Source organism: Podarcis gaigeae (genome assembly GCF_964106915.1).
Source record: "Podarcis gaigeae genome assembly, chromosome: 17".
Classification (NCBI taxonomy): Eukaryota; Metazoa; Chordata; class Lepidosauria; order Squamata; family Lacertidae; genus Podarcis; species Podarcis gaigeae.
Genome location: NC_139694.1, coordinates 35,184,431 through 35,207,688, shown reverse-complemented (window position 1 = coordinate 35,207,688; position 23,258 = coordinate 35,184,431). Strand labels below are relative to the sequence as shown.

The window sequence follows — 23,258 nt, the reverse complement described above, 5'->3', positions numbered from 1 at the left end:
TGAGTTAGGCCATCTGTGTATTTGGGGTAACGTGTCGTCAGGGCTCTGCTTCTCCTTTTCGTCAAATCCTGACTAATCTGGATAATGTGCTGGACCAGTGGAGACAGTAACAGGTTGCATGAGGGCCAACAAACTGAAGCTCAATCCCTATAAGATGAAAGTGCTGTCGGTAGGCAGATTTGTCTACCTGGGTGGTTAGAGCAGTGTTGCTCTCTGAAGGGTCAGGTTTGTGATTTGAGGGTAGTGCTTGATCCAACTATTGTCACTTGGAGGGCATTTTTAGCTGAGACACCTCAGCTATGGAATGCCCTCCCTAGGAACGCTTGCCTACTGCTGAATTTGATCTATTTTTGGCGCCAAGTTTAAATAGTCCCCCCTTTTTTAAAAAAAGAGGTGCAGCTTTTTAGGCTGCCCACTTTCCTAGAAGCCTAATGGCACACAGTGAAACTTGATTCTGAGTGAATATGCTGAGGATTACTCATTTAACTTCATCTCCTCCTCTTCTTAATTGTACCAGTTTTATTGAAGTCCTGTTGCTTTTAAATCTTTTGTTAGCTACTCCAAGAGACCCTTTGGCTGCAGAGCAAGCTAAGAAATGTCCCAAATTAACAAAGATGTGTACAGTGGTACCTCGGGTTACAGATGCTTCAGGTTACAGACTCCGCTAACCCAGAAATAGTACCTCAGATTAAGAACATTGCTTCAGGATGAGAAGAGAAATTGGGTGGCGGCGGCACGACAGCAGTGGGAGGCCCCATTAGCTAAAGTGGTGCTTCAGGTTAAGAACAGTTTCAGGTTAAGAATGGACCTCCGGAACAAATTAAGTTCTTAACCCGAGGTACCACTGTAATGAGCAGGAAAGGGGTAAAGGCCACGTTTTAGTTTACTCCTCTTGGGTGTGTGGGTGCCTTGGCATCAGGAGGTGTGCAAGGGTGAAGACATAATGTTCCAGTTTTGACTCCAGAAAGCTGGGGTCACGTTTGTGGTGCAAGTGGGCACAATGGCAGCTTGAAGAACTTGTCCTGGTGCCTGTATGAAGTCTGGCCATGAGCCCTCCCCTGCTGCACATGGGTGACTCTCGCTCTCCCCCTCCCCCTCCTGAAAAGCACATAGAGGTGAAGGAGGAAGTGGGAAGAACAGCACTCTTTCTTTCCCACTTCCTTTTCCAGCTCAATGTGCTTTTTAAGGCTCAGATTGGCACCTGAGCGAAAAATGAAGCAACTGAGAGTAAGAAGGGGAGTAACCCAGGACACTGAGAGGGGCAGGGAGGGAAATAGGCCATCTGGGGGAAGGCAGGAGAGAGAAAGTGGGCTCAAGAGGAAGAGAGGGGGAGTGAATGCGATGTCAGGAGAAAAGGTGAATGCACACCCACTTGCGTGTCAGACCAAGTAAGGATGCTCTTGAAACTGCACAGTTTTTTAAGTGACACCTCCACTCCTCAAACCACCATCAAATCACAGATTGCTTCTGCCTCTATTGATTGAAACCATGAAAATAACAGACCTGCTGCTTTCAAGCACTGTTAAGGTGGCAAAAAACCTGACTCTTGAGGCAATGGATCTTTATGGGCCCTCCTAATTTCTGGAAGGGACGGAGGTGGCGCTGTGGGTTAAACCACAGAGCCTAGGGCTTGCTGATCAGAAAGTCGGGGGTTTGAATCCCCGCGACGGGGTGAGCTCCCGTTGCTCGGTCCCTGCTCCTGCCAACCTAGCAGTTCAAAAGCACATCAAAGTGCAAGTAGATAAATAGGTACCGCTCTGGCGGGAAGGTAAACGGCATTTCCGTGCACTGAAGCTGTAAGGTGAGATGAGCGCCGCAACCCCAGAGTTGGCCACAACTGGACCTAATGTTCAGGGGTCCCATTACCTTTACCTTTAATTTCTGGAATGGCATCCCCACAGAGGCTCACCTGCTGCCTACTCTGATGTCTCCCCAGCCCCAGGTGAATTAACTTTTTATCTCCTCAGGCCTTTAGAAAAACTTTATTTTAAAATCTAAAGCCTATTTACTTCTTGGTGCTTCTGCAAGATTATTCGCTGCTGTTATGAGGATATTTTATTGCTTATAGTTGGGACTAACATTTTCATTATCGTAAGCTGTCCAGAGACCTTTGTTGTCTAACAGCATGCACAATGTGTTATCAATCCAAATCTAATGTCCCACCACTGCTTGCCAGGTGGGGTGACTCTGCTCACTTCCGCCTGCCTGCCGTATACCCTCCGAAATAATTTGGGCATGGGGAGCAAGAGGGGAGGGGGTGCCCTCCTGCAGTGCTCTTTAGGTCAATCCTGCCCATATGCTGCAAGCAGGGGTGCCAACTTAAATCAAGTTTAATTAAGTAATAGCCAGGGGCAGCGCTGTAGCTATGGGGTGGTGAGGTGGGCCCCAGCCAGGGGTACAGTCGAGGGGAGGGGCGCAAAATCGGCTGGAAAATATGTCCATAAATATGCCCATAAATAAAAATATTATTGCCTCATAAAATAAGGTTTTAAACAGAGGGTGAATTGAATGGGGGAGGGCGTAATCCGGACAGTTCTGCCAGGGACACAAGATCACCTAGCTACGGCTCTGGCCGGGGGGGGGGTGCAAGGGGCAGTTGCCCCCCTAAATCAAGTAAATAAATATACTTACGGCAACTGACTGAGCAACTGAGTCGCAAATAGCTCGGTTCTGCCCCCACTAGCAGAAGTCCTGTCCCCCTAACATAAACCCTGGCTACGCCCATGGGCAATGCCCATAAAATTTGGGCAGGCAGACGCCCTCAAATATTTTATTGGAGGACCTCGGCTCCTATGGTTGCAAAGGCTTTATCCAAAGCTGTTCCGCGTGCGCAACGTAACTGCCCCCTTCCCCGCTGGCACCCTCAAAATCTGCTCGAGGGCTGGTCGGGCGCGGCGGGGGGGGGGGGGTCCATCCGGAGTCGCAGGGGAGAAAAAGGGAAAGTAAGACACGCGTCGGATTACACCTCGCGGCTAGGAGCAAAGGCAGAGCGCGTCGCCTCTGCTTGCACGGAAGGCTGCGATCCTACGCCCGGGAGCAAGACCTCCCGACAGCAACGGAACGTGTTGCTACTTGCGCATGTTTTCAGGGCTGCGCGCGGGGAGCAGCTCATACCTGTCAACGTTTCCCTTTCTTTAAGGGAAATTCCCTTATTCCGAATAGGATTCCTCGCAAGAAAGGGGGAAAGTTGACAGCTATATGGAGCAGCTGCTTGTCGCTCCCCCCCCCCCCCAGTGTCTCCTTCCTTCCTTCCTCCCTCCCCTCCCGCCTCTGCCCAGGCCCGCTTCTCCGCCCTCCCTGCGCGCCCTCCCTCGGCCAATCCAGGCGCGCCCGGGCTCTGGCTGCGCGGCTCTGGCCGGAGGGGGACTCTTATTGTGAAGCGGGGCGGCCGCTTCCCTCTCTTGCTTAGTCATGCTGACTTACAGCCCCGCGCTCCTCCTCCTCCTCCTCCTCCTCCCTCCGCCCCGCGCTCCTGCCTTCCCTCCCGCGGCGGCGGCGGCGGCACTGGCGGCGGCGGCGTGCGCTATGGAGGGCGAGCGGAGCGCCCGCGCGGGCGGCGGAGGACGGCGAGGGAGGCGGCGGCGGCGAGGAGGGCAGCCGCGGGCGGGTGAGTGGTCGCCGCGCTCCCCGCGCCGCTTTCTGCACATGCACAGAGGGCGGCCTGTTGCTTCCCACTCTTCTTTCTCGTCCCCAACCCGCGTGGGCCGCCAGGGGTGCTGGGCTCAGGCCCGAGCTGCGGGCTCCCCATAGCTGTGTCCTGGCGGGGGGAGCCGTGCCCGGGCTGGGGAGGCCTTCCGCCTGCTCTCCGCTCAGGAAGGCCCCTATCCTTAACTTCCACCAACAAGAGTCATCCTCCTAATGCAGCTGGAAGTGAGCGGCGAGCCTGGGGGGGGGGCGCATATGGGGTGGGGGCTCTCAGGCCCCCGAGGAGGAAAGCGCAGGGGCGGGAGGGGGCTCTGCCTTTGTGGTTTTGCTTGAGCTCTTTGCACTTGGTGGGAAGATGCATCCCGGCCAGAGTTTTGTGCCTTTGTTATGGGGCAGGTAGGCGAGCTGGAGAGGGTGGCTGGCTATGGGGAGGCGCCTCTTTGGACCGTGGGGTTGTAAGAGGAGGGGCGGGGGGCGGGGTGGGGAAGGGAGAAAGTTAGGGTCGGGCACAACTGGCAGTATTTTGAAGGGTGCCCCGTGTGATGGGCGTGGCCCAGGATCCCTGGTGATGTCATCAAGAGATCTTGCTGGGGGTGCAGGATCCTGGAGGTGCATCATCCAGGGCATACGCGCCTCAGGTTGTAAGGGGTCAGCTCCAGATGTTGCCGACAGACTCCATCTCCCCAGACAGCATGGCCGGCAGGGGGGAGGGGCATAGGCTCCCCTTGTGTGTCTCAGAAATTAATTGGGGAAATCTGGGCACTCGAGCCTAAGTTTTTCCTCTCGAGTAGGCTTGTGGCATGTGGAAGAAACTGCTGAATGTGTACATAGAACTGGGCTGCAGTTCCCTGGCAGAAGGATGGGGGTAGGCCTTTGACAACCACAATGGAGCCAGCACACAACTCCCCCTCTTACTCTCCTGCACTTACATGCAGTGCCCCCCCCCCAAAAAAAAACCACTTGCTGCCCACTGAGGCTTGAAAGGAAAAAGTGGTCAATGGATTTTATAAGAATTTTTTGTAAACTAAGTACAGTGGTACCTCTGATTGCGAACAGGATCCATTCCAGAGGCCCGTTCGCAACATGTAAAACCCGCAACCTGAAGCGCCCTATCTGCGCAGCTGCATGGGGCAATTTGGCCTTATGCGCATGCGCGATCAGCGGAACCCGAAAGTAACCTTTTCCAGTACTTCTGGGTTGCTGCAGGACGCAACCTGAAAAAACGTATCATGAAGTAAACATAACATGAGGTATGACTGTACAGTGGTACCTTGGGTTACAGACGCTTCGGGTTACAGACTCCACTAACCCAGAAATAGTACTTCGGGTTAAGAACTTTGCTTCAGGATGAGAACAGAAATAATGTGGCAGCGGGAGGCCCCATTAGCTAAAGTGGTACCTCAGGTTAAGAACAGTTTCAGGTTAAGAATGGACCTCCAGAACGAATTAAGTACTTAACCTGAGGTACCACTGTACCTGCCTTTTACTTGACGTAAAGTTAAAGATAGTTACTTAAATCCCTTATAGGCTGTTTCCCCACACATATTTTTATATTATTTATTTATTATTATTATTATTATTATTATTATTATTATTTATACCCCACCCATTTGGTTGGGTTTCCCCAGCCACTCTGGGCGGCTTCCAACAAAATATAAAAAATACAATAAAACATCAAACATTAAAAACTTCCCTAAACAGGACTGCCTTCAGATGTCTTCTAAAAGTCGGATAGTTGCTTATTTCCTTGACATTTGATGGTAGGGCGTTCCACAGGGCAGGCGCCACCACTGAGAAGGCCTCTGCCTGGTTCCCTGTAACCTCACCTCGCAGTGAGGGAACAGCCAGAAGGCCCTTGGAGCTGGACTTCAGTGAATGACTGGGGTGGAGACGCTCCTTCAGGTATACTGGGCCGAGGCCATTTAGGGGTTTAAAGGTCAGCACCAATACTTTGAATTGTTCCCCACCCCTGACAGTCAAATCCTAAAGAAATGAACAAGCAAGACCCCATTGGGAGATACTGGTATCCCTGGTCTTCCAAGTTGCCCAGCTTAGTTCCTGACTTTTAAGGCCTCTGTGACAGGAGCGTCTTTCATTCCTTCCTAATAGCAGCAAAAGATCTGAAACCTTGGGTCTCTCACTTGCTTATAGGCAAAGCCCTCCATATTGTTGCATTTGTGAAATACCGAGGGCACTGTTGTTTTACTGAATAAACAAGAGAAACCACTTCTTTCGCAGACCAAAGAACACCTGTCACACTTGCATTTTCTTCTTTCATCAAGGTAATATGTTAGAACCTCAAAGGAGAAACAAACATAAAAAGGTGGTCTTAACTCATAGCCTTACTGTATTCAAACTGGCCCTGAGTAAGTAAGGCTTTAGTTGCTTAATTACTGAATCAAAGTTTGAAGCTGTGATGTGTCTTCGTGAATAAGCCTGCAAAAGTTAGTACCCCTCTGACATTATTTTTACTAGAATCAAAACCCATCAGAATGAGAGAAAGGCTGGGAGAACATTTGAGTCCCCACTTCTACGTAGCTGCTGCTTTTCCTTGCACAGTGTGATTTCTGTACCTCTGATGCTGAGAGTCCTTGATAGTCTGCAGTTTCTTAGAGCTCTCCAAGCACATTTGATGGGCTGAAAAGATGCGAGAGATGTGCCCGCAGGTAGTTTTCTGGCAGAGCTTTTCCAAGTGGTGAATGGGCTTTTGTCACCTGGCCGAGAGAGTGTACCTCTGACACCTTCAGAGGTTTGCAGTAACAACTTGCAAGACACTTTAAGGACAATATTGCTTAGTTTCAGATAGACTTCGATGCCAAGTCCCATGGAGATGTGTTCATGTATACTTGATCAGTTTAGATTATAGCAGCATTGACCCTTGGTCATCTTGGCTTCCTAAAACTAGCCTCAGGGGGTTGGCTGGGAGTGGTTGATGCTTCACTAGAGAGAAAGGAGGCGTTGGTGTGCCCCCTTCTTAAGCAGACCCCCCTTGACCCAGAAGGGTTAAAACAACTATCACCCAGTGGCAATTACCCCCCCCCCCCTTTTAAGCAAGGTGGTTGAGCAAGTGGTGGCAGTTCAGCTTCAGGAGAAAGCGAATTACTTGAATCTACTCTAGACTGGATTCAGATGACTTGGAAACTTCAGTCGGTCCAAAATGCAGCAGTCTGGTTATTGGTGGGGATTCCATTTAGATCGCATATGTGCTTCGGGTTGAGCACGTTCGAGTTGCGCTCCGCAGCAACCCGGAAGTAATGGAGCATGTTACTTCCGGGTTTCGCCGCTCGCGCATGCGCAGATGCTCAAAATGACGTCACGTGCATGCGCGGAAGTGGCAAAACGTGACCCGCACATGTGCAGACATGCCGTCACTTGTTATGTTCGCTTCAGGATGCGAATGGGGCTCCGGAACAGATCCCGTTCGCATCCCGAGGTACCACTGTAAATCCTGTTTTTAAAAAGTTGCATAGGTTGACAATTTGCTTCTGGGCCCAATCCACGGTGCTTGTGTTGGTGTTTAATGCCTTAAACAGTCCAGGATCTTCCCTGCAGACCCTCTTGGATCTTATGGTCAGCAGAGGATTTTGACCAATACCCATTATTTGTTGTTTCTAATGTTTCATTTTATTTATATATATCAGCAGAGGGGTCCCTCTTGGTAGTTCCTCTGCCTTCAGAAGTTTGCAGTTGCTGCTGGCCCAGGAGAGGACCTCCTATTATTATTATTATTATTATTATTATTATTATTATTATTATCATCATCATTTATACAGTGGTACCTTGGGATACAAACACCTTGGCTTGCAAACACTTCTGGTTAGAGACTCCACTAATCCGGAAGTAGTACTTCAGGTTAAGAACTTTACCTCAGGATGAGACCCAAAATCGCACACTGGCGGCACGGCGGCAGCGGAAGGCCCCATTAGCTAAAGTGGTACCTCAGGTTAAGAATGTTTTCAGGTTAAGTACATAACCAGAGGTACTACTGTATACAACTGTATGTATACCGGCAGATCTCAGGGCAGTTCACAATATAATCACAAAATCACAATATAAAACAACACAAAATACACAACAAAAATAAAAGCAAGAACAAGTAACCCAATTCTCTGTGACTTCCCCAAGATTCTGGAACTCCCCACAGAGGTGTGTCTGGTAGCTCCACTACAGCTTCCAGAGGATACTGAAGTCACATCTCTTCATTTTGCCTTTTGAAAGGTATATTTTTAGGACCTAAATGTTTTGGGTGCCAACATGCTCATCCAGGTGGATTTTTACATTTTAAAGGAAATGTCCAGCTTTCCAGGGGGTGGGTATCTTTTTGGCTCATGCAGCTCAGGATCAGGCTCCTCTGCACGCCGCAGCCACTGCCAGTCTGAGCCGGGGAAAGAGGCTTGTGGGCACGGCGGCAGCCTCGTGTGCCTCTTTCCCTGGCTCAGGCTGGCAGCAGCTTGGACCATCTTCTTTTTCCCTCTTCCAGTTATGGCAACTCTACTGAAATGTTGATTGCTGGCGTTCCTCTCAAAACCAGGTGTTTATTTTTGGAAATTTTAAAATTTGGATTTTGGAGTCACACGAACTTTAGATTTCTCAGCAGCCTTTGAATTTTTTCACAGCTTTCATTTTGCATTGAATGTAGCAAGAGCTTAGTCTGGTGGCTTCATGGGCCTTAGGAGCCAAGAGTTCTCCTGCCCCACTTGTGGAGGAACTCCTCCCACAGTTCCCAGTACGGTTTGGGATTTTGGTGGTGTCTTCCGGTCCTGGACTTCTCGCCTTGTTATTCTCCAACATACTTTCTGCCAGGTTTTCTGGCACTTAGTAAGATCCTTTTGCACATTCCTGCCCCACCCTTCTGACTTGTTTCTGTTTTTCATGCCCTCTTCTGAGGCATTCTGTATCCCTTGCTTCAAGTGACTCTGAAGTAGATGGAGGAGGAAGCAGAAGATAAGGTTGTGACTCCATCTTGCCCTTCGTAGGCCCTTTCCTTTCAAGAAGAGAAGCACAGAGATGGAGTGATTAGCAGGCACCACCTTTGCAAAATGCCCCAAGTGGCCAACCCTTTGTTTACTTAAGTTGGGACAGAGAGTGCTTCTGATCCTTTCAGCCTGGGTGATGTTGGTCTCTGATCTTTGCCTTCCCAGCTTAAGAGGGGCCTCTTGATAACCTGGAGAAGGGCGGCCCAACTTTTTGTACCTCGTGGGCCACAAGAGTACTTTGACAGGGAACCCAAAGGCTGCAGCAAAGGCCTTGCTGCAGAGGGGCAGGTGAGAAGCGAGGCCAAAATTTGACGCCCGCTCTCGCCCTGCCAGTTAAGCAGGGTGCCAGGCTTTGGGAGGGCAGGGGGCGGTCAGATGTTGCTGAGGGCCGTCAAAAAAGGAATTGAACCACCCTGTTGAACCACCCTGACCTGGAGTGAGGTGTGGGTGGCTGAGGGAAGTTCAGGGAATGATTTCCTGCCAGTGAATCGGCCTTGCGTCTGGAGAAAACACACACTGACCCCTTCCTTCTGAACTGCCTCTTTCCCCACCCAATTCATTTCTTGGTGAGAACAGCAACTCTTGGCTCTTCTCTCCGGGGAGTTGAGACAGGGCAAAGGCTAGTAAACAGTCAGCTGAGGGGCATTATGGAGACACTATATCAAGGGCATGGGGGCCAGCAGGTTAAAAGGAAGCTTTTTCTTGTTCTCTGGGGTTCATCCACACTTTCCTGTGATTTCTAGACACAGGCCCACGACGTTTTTTTTGTTTCTTTAGTCCCACCGCTTTCCCCAGAAAACCTATGGTTTTACTGCTGAATCGGAACAAACGTCAGTCCTCAGAAAACCCAATTGATGTTTATTCCGTTCATCAGTAAACAGCGGCTTTTCCTAGGGGAAGCAGTGGGACGAAAAAGGTAAAGGTAAAGGGACCCCTGACCATTAGGTCCAGTTGTGGCCAACTCTGGGGTTGCAGCGCTCATCTCGCTTTATTGGCCGAGGGAGCCGCCGTACAGCTTCCGGGTCATGTGGCCAGCAGGACTAAGCCGCTTCTGGCGAATCAGAGCAGAACACGGAAACGCCATTTACCTTCCTGCCGGAGCGGTCCCTATTTATCTACTTGCACTTTGACGTGCTTTCAAACTGCTAGGTTGTCAGGAGCAGGGACTGAGCAAGGGGAGTTCACCCTGTTGCGGGGAATTGAACCGCCGACCTTCTGATCGGCAAATCCTAGGCTCTGTGGTTTAACCCACAGCGCCACCCGCGTCCCGGACGAAAGAGGACGCGTGCCTAATGGAAGTGTGGATGAACCTCTGGTTTTGCTTGAGGGAACACGCAGAAGGAGAAAATACTGCTTCCCCCACAGATATGAAGAATTGGTTGCCAGCCACGAATGGAGATTGCCCTGCTCTCACTATTGAGTGCATATCTGTTTTGCACACAGCGCTGTCTCTGCTAAGGAAGCAGGGAGGGGGTTACACACGGTTTGCACAATTTCCTCCAGTGAGCTGCTTTTCTCTTGTAGGAAATCCGTCCCTTCTGAGGTGTTTCAGCACCGATGCCAAGCCCTCCCCTTCTATTCTGCTCCTAATCACATGGGGCAATGGAGTATGTGGGCTCCTTCCTATAGAGGTTGCAGAATGCGCAGGGAGAAAATCCCCACAAATAACTAGGCCTGGGCAATGAGAGGGGGGCTTGTTTCTTTCAAAGCGAAATATGGGGCAGAAATCTGGCTTCCTGTTATCTCACTCCTCTAACTTGGGTGAGCCATTTGGGGCCAGATCCAGCAGCACCCGCCTGCCGCTGGGCTTGCCCTGCTGGTGACGTCATCTAGTGGGAGCAGCAGGACTACAAGTTGCCCGCCCTGTTAATTTCCCACAGGGGAAATTAATGAATCAGTCAGTTTGGAGGGGGGAAGAGGTGGATGGATGCATCTCAATTTCTTTTTCCCCCCCTTTTTTTAAAATAATTTTTATTAACCGGCCAATCAAATCAAATTAAATCACATCACATAAATTCCGAATTACAAAGCCGAATTTTAAATTTTGTTGGGGGGACCCATATTTCAAGATCCGAAGGGGGATTCTGATCATCTTCTTGCTACAGCGTTAATGTCCAAATTCGTCCAAACAGAGTTCATAATTCTATCCAGTCTTATCTTGCTGTTTCCACATCACATCTTGTTCATATATTTTCTCTTTTTTCTTTATGATCTCTTCTGATAGTCTCCTTAAACCAATATACACCAATAATAATCCTGTGTGAATTTTCCGTTCTTCCAATCCTCAAATCGAGATGGTTTCCATATATCATCACCTTCATAAATAACATCGCTCTTTCCATCATTGATCTCGTAAAACTGTCGCTCTTAAGTCCCTCTGAGGAGTTTACCCACAATATATAAACAGCTCTATTTCTCTCTTTCTCCTCTCAGACTTAAGTCCTCCGACAGAACATCCCAATATGGCGACGGCATTTTTAACTGCGCCATTCCAAAGCTCTTATACATTCCACGCTCTTCTTAAAACATGCTTTGGTTCGAAGGTTTATCTCCAAACAGCCTTAAATCCACAGCTTAAGTCCTTAAAACGACAATTCTGACTCGTGAGGGGAGGGGATTCTTGTTTAATCACATAAGGAAAGAGGATGCATCTCAATTTCTTAACTCCCGACAGCACCTGTAGCATTTCTCCAACACGTCCTCCAAATCCGGCAGGACCCGGCAGGAAGAGAGACAGGCACGTGAAAGCTTTTTCAAAACATAGAACAGAACAGTAGTTTGCTGCCGCCACCTCCTTGTTTCTAGGACAGTCCCAAAAAGTAACCCAAGGAGGAAGATTACTCTTCATTCTTTACTGGACTTTAGTGACACAGGCAGAAATCCAACAGGCTCTGGTAGGCGACTAAGTGGAGTAGGCACTAGCTCAGCTTCCCCAGCAGAAAGACGCAAAAGACAAAGGCAGGAAAAAAAATCATTTTTCCAAATTTATTAAAAAGAAAGGTTATGCAGAACATAAAAGTTGGCACATCTCTTACAAATCCCAAACAGAAATTAAAAACATTGTTTAATATGACTAACTATACTCACACCAAGAACAGAAGTGCAAGCATAATAGTTTCAAAGTAGTTCTTGGCTGATTCGGCACCTCCGGGCATCAGGACAGGCCCTCCGCATGGCCAGGTGAGGTGGGCTGCCAAAGGGTCTGCAAATTGCAAGTTTCCTAAGGTTTTATCCCTCTTGAACCCATGTGGATTCAAAACTTAGGAACCAATCAGTCCCTTAGATTAATTAACAATTCGCCAATGATTACATGGAGGAACAATAACTCAGGCTTGTTAGGAGACTTGACAGCTGAATCCTGTTTATCAAAAGGCCTTGAAGATTAAAGCATTCCCAAAGAAAAACCAGATTCTTTGAGTTAGCCAGATAACCCTCTCACTCTGAATCTGCGTCCCAGACAGCCAGGTGTCAAGACCCACAAATCAGCTAGAAAAAACTCTTTCCTGTTGGAAGGAGATGACCAGTTCACACTTTTAAACACAGAAAGCCTGCGATTAGACCTAGATATGCATTCCCAGCATTCTATGGCTTTTTTGGCTCTCCCATAATGCTCTTCTCTTGCATGAGCCAAAGTTTTAACCTGCTAAGATTTCCCAGTATCACTACAGCACCCCAGAGCTGTGTGAGTTCAGGGAGCACTGCGTATAATAGAACTGGTTGTCTGTTGCACACCCGGCCGCCTGCACGGGGGTCCCAGGTCCAGCATCAGCAGCCAGTCCTGTTGGTGCACAGGGACCCATGGAAGATTCCTGAGGGTACCTGAATGTGAGCACTGTAGCCAAACACCCTCCCTTGGCCTTAGCTTCTGTGCCCCCTCCTCCGGCCCTCTGCAATCTTGAGCTAATAAGAAAGGCACACCTCACAAGGCTGTTGTAAGTTTGCTATGTGCAAAGCGCTTTGAAACTGGGGGGAGCTATGTCTGTAGCAATAAGTAATGATGAAGATGACAAGATTTGGGGCAGGGGGAGCACAGCACAGCACACAGTTTGCCTTGGTGTGGAAGCTATCTCTATACTGCTGGGTAACTCACAATTTGAGGTTGGCTGTTCAGGGACCCTTATGTTTGTGTCCTCTAGAGTGTATTCTTAACGCAAGCACATTCTCTTTTTTTTATATGGTATTTATTAAGACTTTTTTAATACAATACATAAAAATAAACAATATAACATATATCTCAACATAGTTTCACCACTTCTTTGGACTTCCTCTCATCTCCCGCTCCTACCTTCATTCCAATAAAATTTTGCCAGCAATTTATCCTCTTAATTCCACTCTTATTATCTAACTTTCTAATCTCCAACGCCCTATAACCAAATCTTAATAATTTAAATATAATCTAGTAGTTGTTCAAAAAATTTTAAATTCTTAAATAGCTTATCCTCATTACTCCATCTAGTTTAGTGGTGCCAAATTGTTTATGATCCAGCATACTTCTTAACATTCAACCAAGTTACAATGTTTTTGCAAATAAATCTTAAATTTCTTCCAGTCTTCGTCCATCCTCTCCTCTCCCAGGTCTCGGATTCTGCCAGTCATCTCGGCCAGTTCCATGTAGCCTATCAGTTGCATCTGCCATTCTTCCAGCGTGGGTAGATCTTGGATTTTCCAGTATTTAGCGATGAGTATCCTTGCTGCCGTTGTTGCATACAGAAAAAAGGTTCGGTCCTTCTTTGTCACCCTCTGACCGACAATGCCCAAAAGGAAGGCCTCTGGTTTCTTAAGGAAGGTATACCTAAATACCTTTTTCAGCTCATTATATATCATTTCCCAAAAGGCCTTCACTTTAGGACAGGTCCACCAGAGGTGAAATAATGTTTCTTCATTCTCTTTGCATTTCCAACATTTATTATCAGACAAATGGTATATTTTTGCAAGTTTGACTGGGGTCATGTACCATCTATATATCATTTTCATAACATTTTCTTTCAAAGCATTACATGCAGTGAAATTCAACCCAGTGGTCCATAACCTTTCCCAGTCCTCAAACATAATATTATGCCCAATATCCTGTGCCCATTTTATCATAGCTGATTTGACCGTTTCATCTTGTGTGTTCCATTTTAACAGCAAGTTATACATTCTTGAGAGTACCTTAGTCCTACGTACATTCTCATCCATGTAGTAATGACATTAGTATTTGTAAGAAATTAAACACTGAATGACGGAACAGAGAAAAAACACTCAGAATGGTGTCCTTGGATGGAATGGTCCACTGAGGACATGAAAAGTACGCATGAGCTTCAGTTAGCTTCTGGCAAGGGTCTCCTGGAGAAGGGAAGGGGGTCCATACGTCTTGCTAATCTGAGAGAATCGCATGAGAGCTGCATAGGACGTCTTTTTCTGTCAAAGGAGGACTTCGGATATGGAGCTCCGAGTGAGAGATACTCCTGTGCCCTGCGTAAAGATTTTTGTTTTGAAGCTGCTTTTTGATCGCTCAAATCCAGTGTTAGAAACTCAGATATATAAGCTGATTTCCAAATGGCACCTTAAACCTAGGTTATGGTCACCACAACAGAATGTCTATGTGCCTTTTTTGGAGTGGATTTATTATTATTTTTCATTTCATTTCATTTTTATATTTCAAAGAAAAAATCTCAAAGCGGTTTGCAACACATTAAAACATTAAGTAAAAGGAATGTGTGAAGGAATCGCTTCCTTTCCTTTCATTCAGCTGCATTGGGTGTTCTTGGGGTTTTTAGTATTCTATGAGGTGGAGAAAAACTCTTTATCTACTTTCCTCTATCATCCTACCCTCTCTTTGACTCACCTATATTTTTCCTAAACGAAAAAGCTTCCTCATACTTGGGACTGTCCTTTGCCGAAACCAAAAGGGCTGAGGAAGAAGTGGATGGAAACCTGAAGAGGGAGATGTTCCCTGTGCCTCAACACCTCGCCTAACCAGACCTCTCGGCTTCTCTGTCCTTTGTGCAGGTGCAGAGATCTGGCTGCTTGCAGGGACCCTGTAGACAGCTGCCTGGCCGCTTGCGCCACCACTGCTTCTTCCTCTGTTCCTTCGTGCGATGAGTGTGCGGCTGCAACTGTGATGTACTCCCCAGAGTGCAAGGCGGAGGTGACTCCCTCGCACAATGGCAACCACACCTTCAGCTACACGCTGGAGGACCACACCAAGCAAGCCTTCAGCATCATGAATCAGCTGCGCTTGAGCCAGCAGCTCTGCGACGTCACCTTGCGGGTCAAGTACAAGAACATGCCCCCGGCCGACTTCCAGGCCCACAAGGTCGTGCTGGCCTCCTCCAGCCCCGTCTTCAAGGCCATGTTCACCATGGGACTACGGGAGCAGGGCATGGAGATTGTGCCCATCGAGGGCGTCCACCCCAAAGTGATGGAGAGGCTCATCGAGTTTGCCTACACGGCCTCCATCTCGGTGGGTGAGAAGTGCGTCCTGCATGTCATGAACGGGGCCGTCATGTACCAGATTGACAGCGTGGTCAAAGCTTGTTGCACCTTCTTGGCCCAGCAGCTGGACCCCAGCAATGCCATTGGCATCGCCAACTTCGCCGAGCAAATTGGCTGTACCGAGCTGCATCAGCGGGCGCGGGAGTACATCTACATGAATTTTGGGGAGGTGAGTGCCCATGCAAAGGTGGGGGGGCATGGGGTGGGATGCTCTGGGTGTTGGGGAATGTCTGGTCACACGAGATAACTGCTGCTGCTCCTGCTCCAGGAGGAATATGAATTGGGCTGCCTTTCGTCATGTACAGTGATACCTTGGGTTACATACGCTTCAGGTTACAGACACCACTAACCCAGAAATAGTACCTCGGGTTAAGAACCTTGCTTCAGGATGAGAACAGAAATTGTGCTCTGGCAGTCCGGCGGCAGCAGGAGGCCCCGTTAGCTAAAGTGGCGCTTCAGGTTAAGAACAGTCTCAGGTTAAGAACGGACCTCCGGAACGAATTAAGTACTTAACCTAAGGTACCACTGTAGACTGCTACTCCTCTTCATGGAGGAACACTCCCCACCTCCTTGAAATTCACCAAGCAGTGCCTCCACGCTGTCATATTCCAGCTCTACAGCCACTAGGGAGTCTCCTTCTCAGACTCCTTAAACTCGTGAGAAGCTAAATTCTGTCACCACCCCTGCATTCTGCCCGTGTTCCAAACTTGGTGTGGAAATGTGGGGCTGCACATGTTCTTGTTTGTAACAACAGGGTCTCATAACTGAGAGGCCAAAGCCTGGCTCAATGGAAAAGTGAAGTAAGGAGAAATAGTTATGTAGGCTGAGGGTGCTTAGTGGCAGCAGGAACAAGCTTAAGGTAAAGGTAAAGGTACCCCTGAACGTATGGGTCAGTCGTGACCGACTCTGGGGTTGCGAGTTCATCTCGCTTAAGAGGCCGGAAGCCAGCGCTGTCTGAAGACACTTCCGGGTCACGTGGCCAGCGTGACGAAGCTGCTCTGGCGAGCCAGCGCAGCACACGGAAACACCGTTACCTTCCCGCTATAAAGCGGTCCCTATTTATCTACTTGCACTTAGGGGTGCTTTCAAACTGCTAGGTGGGCAGGAGCTGGGACCGAACGACAGGAGCTCACCCCGCCGCCGGGATTTGAACCACCGACCACGCGATCGGCAAGTCCTAGGCACTGAGGTTTTACCCACAGTGCCACCCGCGTCCCAGGAACAAGCTTATCCCTCCTCAAAACTTGGGGTGTGCAGCCAAGCCATTTCTTAAAGGACTTTCTAACGCCATTGCTTCTGAACCTGGTGCCATTACCTCATGCAAGTGCTGTTTACGCAGCCTTTATTCTTAACCAGATATGTAGATCCTCCCCCGGTTCTAAAATTTGTCTTATTTTGCAAGAAGATGTTGACTCATACGGGACGTTCTGTGAACACTGACGCTCTACAGGGATTTGCCTAAAGCTGCAGTGGTTAAAAAGTTTATAGAGGGGAAAGGAACATCGGCAGTTGCCTTGTACTGATTCCAACCATTCATTTATTTCTCAGCATTGTCTGCATGGACTGGCCGCAGTTCTCCAGGGTTTCAGACAGGATCTTCTCCTGTCTCTCCCCATAGATTCCAGGGACCTTCTGGGTGCAAAGCAGCCCAGTGCTTCTTTCCCTAGGAGCACAGTCAAGCTCCACTCTCAGCAGGGGTCCCCCAAAATGCTGGCTCCTCCTGGCCTTTGCATGTTGGGCACAAAGGTCTCGCAGCTGCTTCCTTTTGCCTTCCAGTGAATGCATTTCGAAGCCTCTGCAGGATCTGGAAGCCTGCCTGCCTTATCAGGATTCCCCATTGTGCCAAGACTTCTGCACATATTCAGCAGAAAGTACTTAGAGGTCCCATTTGCACTCAACACACAAAGGTCTGAGAGGAGCTCCTGGCCCTCTGCATAAGTCTTAACTCTCACAAGTTCAGGCAAATGCCCGGGGAGAGCTCATAAGGGTAAGAATTTGGTAGGTTCTCTTTGAGTAAGAAGTAAATGTTAAATATTTAAGAACATTTAAATAACATAAGGGACGCGGGTGGCGCTGTGGGTTAAACCACTGAGGCTAGGACTTGCCAATCAGAAGGTCGGCGGTTCAAATCCCCGCGACGGGGTGAGCTCCCATTGCTCAGTCCCTGCTCCTGCCAACCTAGCAGTTCGAAAGCACGTCAAAGTACAAGTAGATAAATAGGTACCACTCCGGCGGGAAGGTAAACGGCGTTTCTGTGCGCTGCTCTGGTTCGTCAGAAGTGGCTTAGTAATGCTGGCCACATGACCCAGAAGCTATACGCTGGCTCCCTCAGCCAATAAAGCGAGATGAGTGCCACAACCCCAGAGTCGGCCATGGCTGGACCTAATGGTCAGGGGTCCCTTTACCTTTACCTTAAAGAACATAAAGACTGTACAGAAACATTTCTGTACTACTGGTCTCGTAGATGTGATGAAGATGGAACACCTCTGTGCTTGGGATAACCCAAAAGTGTGTTGTTAAATAAGTGAAAGCATTTATGCTAGTATTTCTAGCATATGCATTTCCACTATGAGGCCTGAGTTGATAGAAACCACCTTCCAACAGCCCAACTTATAACCCTTCTAACAGACGTAAGGACTGGGGAGTTAAAATCTTCGTTGCTGACTTAAGCTGCCACCCAGGAAATGTGGGTCCTTGGTTTCTTATGTCTGGGATTAAATATAAGAAACTTTCCATCTCCCTCACACCTGAAAGGTGAAAGAAGTACTTGATTAAAATCCAAATAAAAGAAGAGCCGTGTCAGAGATGGGCTGGTTTCTCAGATGTAAACAATCAGAGAAAATATGCCAAAAGGCTCTGTACATTTTTCAGATTTTGCTTATGGTCCTCCTGGTCCCTGGTTTTGGAAGCTGAATTCCCACCAAATTAAAAAAGTTGGGGGAGTACTACTCCTTGCAGGCTGAATCTAATTTACTCCTCAGCATTCATCTGATGTGCCTGGGAGCAGCCACCCAACCCCATAGTTGATGCTGGAAAATGTGCTGATGAGCCCATTGCCATCGTGGTGACTCAGCTCAAGCAACGATACAGCAAAGACGGGAACAGCTTCACCATTGCCTTCCAAGAGTTATCTCAGGCAGATGGCCCAGCAGAGTGGTCAGTAATGGTAGAATCTGCTCCTTCACTTCCTAGGAATGCTCTTGCAGTCCTTTTAGCGACTCCAGTATCAAGAGGCCTTGGAACAAAGGCTAGTTCCATAAAACCACCGCCAGCAGCCAAGGAGCTTTGTAACATACCATATTTTTTGCTCCATCATATGCACCTGACCATAAGACGCACCTAGTTTTTAGAGGAGGAAAACAAGAAAAAAAATATTCTGAACGAAACAGTGGATGTTTGATTTTTGTGGTTCGTGCTGTGGCCACAGACATGCTATGGTGAATCTGATGGTGAATTTGGGGTGACCCAATGCAAAAATCTTGAGGATCCATGTGGATCTGTGCTTTGTAACCATGTTTTTGCGCCACTGTGGCCCCACGAAACAGCGGATGTGCAGGCTGTAGCCATGGACATGCTGTGTGATCTGATGGTGAATTTGGCTCCAGGAACCACGCATTCGCTCCATAAGATGCATAGATATTTCCCCTTACTTTTTAGGAGGAAAAAAGTACGTCTTAGGGAGTAAAAAATACAGTAATCTCTCATGCAGCCCCTTGCTCATCTGAGAGCCTCAGAAATCTCATACCCCACCACACCACCCCAGAACTCTTTTATTTGGCTGGGGGTGGGGTGGAGAGGAGAGAGAGAAGGGTGCTCTAAACTTGGTCTTCTCCTGCACCACTCATTGTGGTCTCACCGTAGCACCAGAAGGCACTTTGCTCCCCCTGGCAGAGCAGTCAAGGAAAGTGTCGTGTGTTGAAGGGCTCTAGCGAATCTGCAAAACGTCTCCTGCAGAGTTTTGCTGTCATGTCCTTTGTCTCTCTCTGCCCCCCACACCACTGCAGGTTTCCAAGCAGGATGAATTCTTCAACCTCTCGCATTGCCAGCTGGTGACGCTGATCAGCAGGGACGAGCTGAACGTGCGTTGCGAGTCGGAAGTCTTCCACGCCTGCATCAACTGGGTGAAGTACGACTGCGAGAACCGGCGGCTCTACGTCCAGGCGCTGCTCAAGGCTGTGCGCTGCCATTCGCTCACCCCTCACTTCCTGCAGATGCAGCTGCAGAAGTGTGAGATCCTCAAGTCAGACTCGCGCTGCAAGGACTACCTGGCAAAGATCTTTCAGGACCTCACCCTGCACAAGCCCACCAAGGATGTGTCTTGCCGGGCGCCCAAAGTGGGGCAGCTCATCTACACGGCGGGCGGCTACTACCACCGGTCTCTCAGTTACCTGGAGGCCTACAACCCTTGCGACGGCTCCTGGATTCGACTGGCTGACCTGGAGGTGCCCCGCAGCGGCCTGGCTAGCTGCGTGGTGAGCGGACTCTTCTACGCGGTGGGCGGGAGGAACAACTCCCACGACGGCAACATGGACTCGAGCGCCATTGACTGCTATAACCCCATGACGAACCAGTGGTCTCCTTGCACTCCTATGAGCGTGGCACGCAACCGGATTGGCGTGGGGGTGATTGATGGCATGATCTACGCGGTTGGCGGTTCTTTCGGGAGCAACCATCACAACAGTGTGGAGAGGTAAGGGGTGGGTGCGAAACAGGGCCCTGCAAGAGCACCGTATTTTTCGCTCTATAAGACACACTTTTCCCCTCCTTAAAATAAGGGGGAATGTGTGTGCGTCTTATGGAGTGAATGCAGGCTCCATGGCTTCAACGAAAGCAACGCGAAGCCTGCGGAGCGCAGCAGGAGCACTACCGAGGCTTCGGGCGGCTATCCCTGAAGCCAGGAGAGCAACAGGGATCGGTGCGCCCCGATCCCTCTTGCTCTCCTGGCTTCGCTTTGCTGGAGAGGCGGTGCACAGCTTTCCCTCTGCGCAGCGCCCCTTCAGCAAAGCGGGAGGAGAAATGGAAGGGGCTCCGCTTCTCCTGCCGCTTCGCTGAAGGGGCGCTGCGCAGAGAGGGAGAGAATATTTCCTCCTCCTCTAAGACTAGGTGCGTCTTATGGTCGGGTGCGTCTTATAGAGCGAAAAATGCGGTGCTTTGCTCCAGAGCAGCAAATCCAAGCCTGCAGAGGAACAATCACAGCTGGGCTCTGTGTGTGTGTGTGTTCCTGCTTCTTCCTTTGCAGCTGTGGGTTTACCTTTGGTGCTCTTTAAATTGGGCACCTTCTCTCTCTCCCCCCCCCCCCGCCCCAGCACTTTTGGAAAGGGACAGATACACTTGGGAGGGATGGGGAGGAGCTGAAAGGGAGAGAATATTGCAGGAATAGGAAGCAGTCAGTTCAGACCCCTAGCAAGAGTGATCTGCCCCTCCTTGGGCAGCCTGGTGGGGAAAGGGAGGGAAAGGGAAGGTGATGTTCAAAAGAAAGGACCCACCTTTCGTACAGGCCCTGCTTACGCCTGGTTTTGGCCCCACCCCCCACCCCCCCCAGCATGTGGCTCCCTACAGATTATCCTTTAAGGAAATACAGCCATGGGCACAGCCGGAGGAGGGCAGCTCTCCCCCCTAGATCAAGTAAAAAATGCTTAACTGACCAATCACACTGGTTCTGCCCCCCAACCAAGTTCTGCCTCCCCCTAACAAAAATCCTGGCTACGCCCATGAATATGACCCAGACGGGAAAGGGGGCTGAGTCTAGGGAGGGATGGGGAGCTCTGTGGTCCTTCATACATTGGTGGACTCCCAACTCCCAGCCAGCAGTAGCCAGTGGTCATGGATGAGGGTGATTGTAGTCCATCAATGTCTGGACGTACGAAGGTCCCCCATGCCTAGTCTGGGGCACCTGCCCATCTGGCATGACCCTGTGGGACTCTCCCCTGCACAGGTACTGGGCGGGTGGCAAGGGCCTGTGGTTTCTCAGGAGGCTGCTGTCTGTGCCAGCAGCATGCACAACTCAAAGCTGATGGCAATTTGATGACCTCATTGCAAAGGCAACAGGGTTGCCTGGGTGCTCTTTCTCTCCCAGGTGCCTGCATGTGAAGAAAAGACACCAGGAAGGTTATTTTGAGGGCGGGGGCAGGAAGTGGCTTGGCTTCAGAATTGCTGATAACTGAAAGAACCACAAAGGAAGCCCTGGCACTCTGCCCTGACCTGGAAGAAGGTACCTGCAGACCTGCTTCCCTCGATCTGAGGTGTTGGGGAACTGGCATGAGATACCCAAGAGTGAGGAAACAGCGGCCATTTTGATTGTCCTATTTCAGACAGCATGGAGGTCAGAGGACAGCAAACAGGCTGCAGGTGGTTCCCCTCTGAGTCAGGAGCAAAATTCACTTGTTTCCTGTCGCTCTTTCTACACCGTGCCTCACCCAGGTTGGTCACATGGCCAATGATCCTTGCTTTTTCAAAAAAAGGAAAAAACAGAAAATGCGCTCTAAAACCCAAGTTTTGAGCATGGGTGCCAGGTACACAGCCAGCCTTGGCTATGACTTTTAAAGTAAGAACTTGCAACTTTCCAGAGGGAGGGGTGGTGGTGTGTGGAGTGCAGGTTTCTAGAGACTAAGACTGTTCAGACACCCCTGATAAAGGAGGTGGTGTCAGCAGAGAGGCCTCTGCTGAATTGTCCAGGAACAGAAATTTGCCTTTCAGTTATTTCCTTGCTCCTTTGAAACCAGAAGGGTTTTGATCTTCTCTTCAGATGGAAGCCAGATATCTAGTTCTGTGCCGACTGTTAACAATCTTCCCTTGAGTTTTGGGGAGACCTTTGGGCTACACAGGGGCTCTGCTCATCTGCTTTTGTTTGACTGTGACGTTTTGGAGGAGACCCTAGGAACAAGAGGGTGGTGGCAGCTGCTTATTTGAATCTGAACAGGTGTGAAATGCAGCCTTTCCTGGCCAGCAGCTAGTTTTATGGAGTGATGGCTTTGTGGAAGTGCTGGGGGGCCAGGGCCTTGTGTCCCAACATGGACTGCAAGCATGTCCTGTCTTTTGCAGCTGCCCCTCCCTCCCGCAGCACCTCTGGATACAGGAGCCAAGATTTGGTGCCCCCCTCCCTGCAGTTGCTTATCTCTGTGCTAGCCTGAGCCCCTTGCTCATGCGCACACATTGTCGACATGCCCTGAGGCGTCTCCTCCCCTCTCTTCCTCCAGGTACGAGCCAGAGCGGGACGAGTGGCAATTAGTGGCGCCCATGCTCACCCGTCGCATTGGTGTCGGGGTGGCTGTGCTCAACCGTCTCTTGTACGCGGTGGGGGGCTTCGATGGCAATTGCCGCCACAGTTCAGTGGAGTGCTATTACCCTGAGCGGGACACGTGGGAGATGATCGCCCCAATGAATACCATCCGGAGTGGAGCAGGTAAGTGGGGCGATGGAAAGGAATTGGGTTCCTGTATCCCAGAACCTTCACCAAGGCTGTCTTTTCTCTGCTGGTTGCGCCAAGATTGGAGATGCACTCCCTTTGCTCTCATCTGGCCACGGGTGCTCCCTGGGTCGAGGGATCAGATTTGGTTTTACTCTCTGAATTTCTCAACTGCTCTTGTGGGCATCCTAGATTGACAATGGTGTTAGTAGGAGTGGTGGTATTATTATTATTATTATTATTATTATTGTTGTTGTTGTTGTTGTTGTTGTTGTTGTTGTTATTATCATCATCATCATCATCATCATCATCATCATCATTAATAGGCCATCCATCTAACTGAGTTGTCCCAGCCACTCAGGGCAGCTCCCAACAAAATATTAAAAACAAAATCAAACATCAAAAACTTCCCTCTGCAGGGCTGCCTTCAGATGTCTTTGAAAAGTTGTTTAGTTCTTTATCTCCTTGACATCTGATGGAAGGGAGTTCCACAGGGAGGGTGCCATTACAGAGAAGGCCCTGTGTCTAGTTCCTTGTAGCCTTGCTTCTCGCAGCGCGGGGATCGCCAGAAGACCCTTGCTGGACCTGTTTCTGACCTGAGCGACGGGGGTGGAGACACTCCATCCAGTATACAGGCCTGAGGCCATTTAGGGCTTTCAAGGTCAGGACCAACACTCTGAATTGTGTGCTCGGAAATGTACTGGGAGCCAATGTAGGTCCTTTAGGGTATATGGTCCTGGCAGCAGCTCCCAGTG

General features: G+C 49.4%; 1 protein-coding gene across 1 annotated transcript in view; it reads left to right on the top strand.

The window, feature by feature from the left end:
• Positions 1-3,475: 3,475 nt before the first annotated feature.
• Positions 3,476-23,258, top strand: part of KEAP1 (kelch like ECH associated protein 1) — a 22,372-nt gene continuing 2,589 nt past the window's right edge. Inside the window, exons 1-4 of the mRNA XM_083719125.1 lie at positions 3,476-3,607; positions 14,613-15,267; positions 19,103-19,788; positions 22,295-22,500. Of these exons, the coding sequence (XP_083575251.1) occupies positions 14,725-15,267; positions 19,103-19,788; positions 22,295-22,500 (1,435 nt within the window). The 5' untranslated portion in view covers positions 3,476-3,607; positions 14,613-14,724. The remainder of the gene's footprint in view (positions 3,608-14,612; positions 15,268-19,102; positions 19,789-22,294; positions 22,501-23,258) is intronic.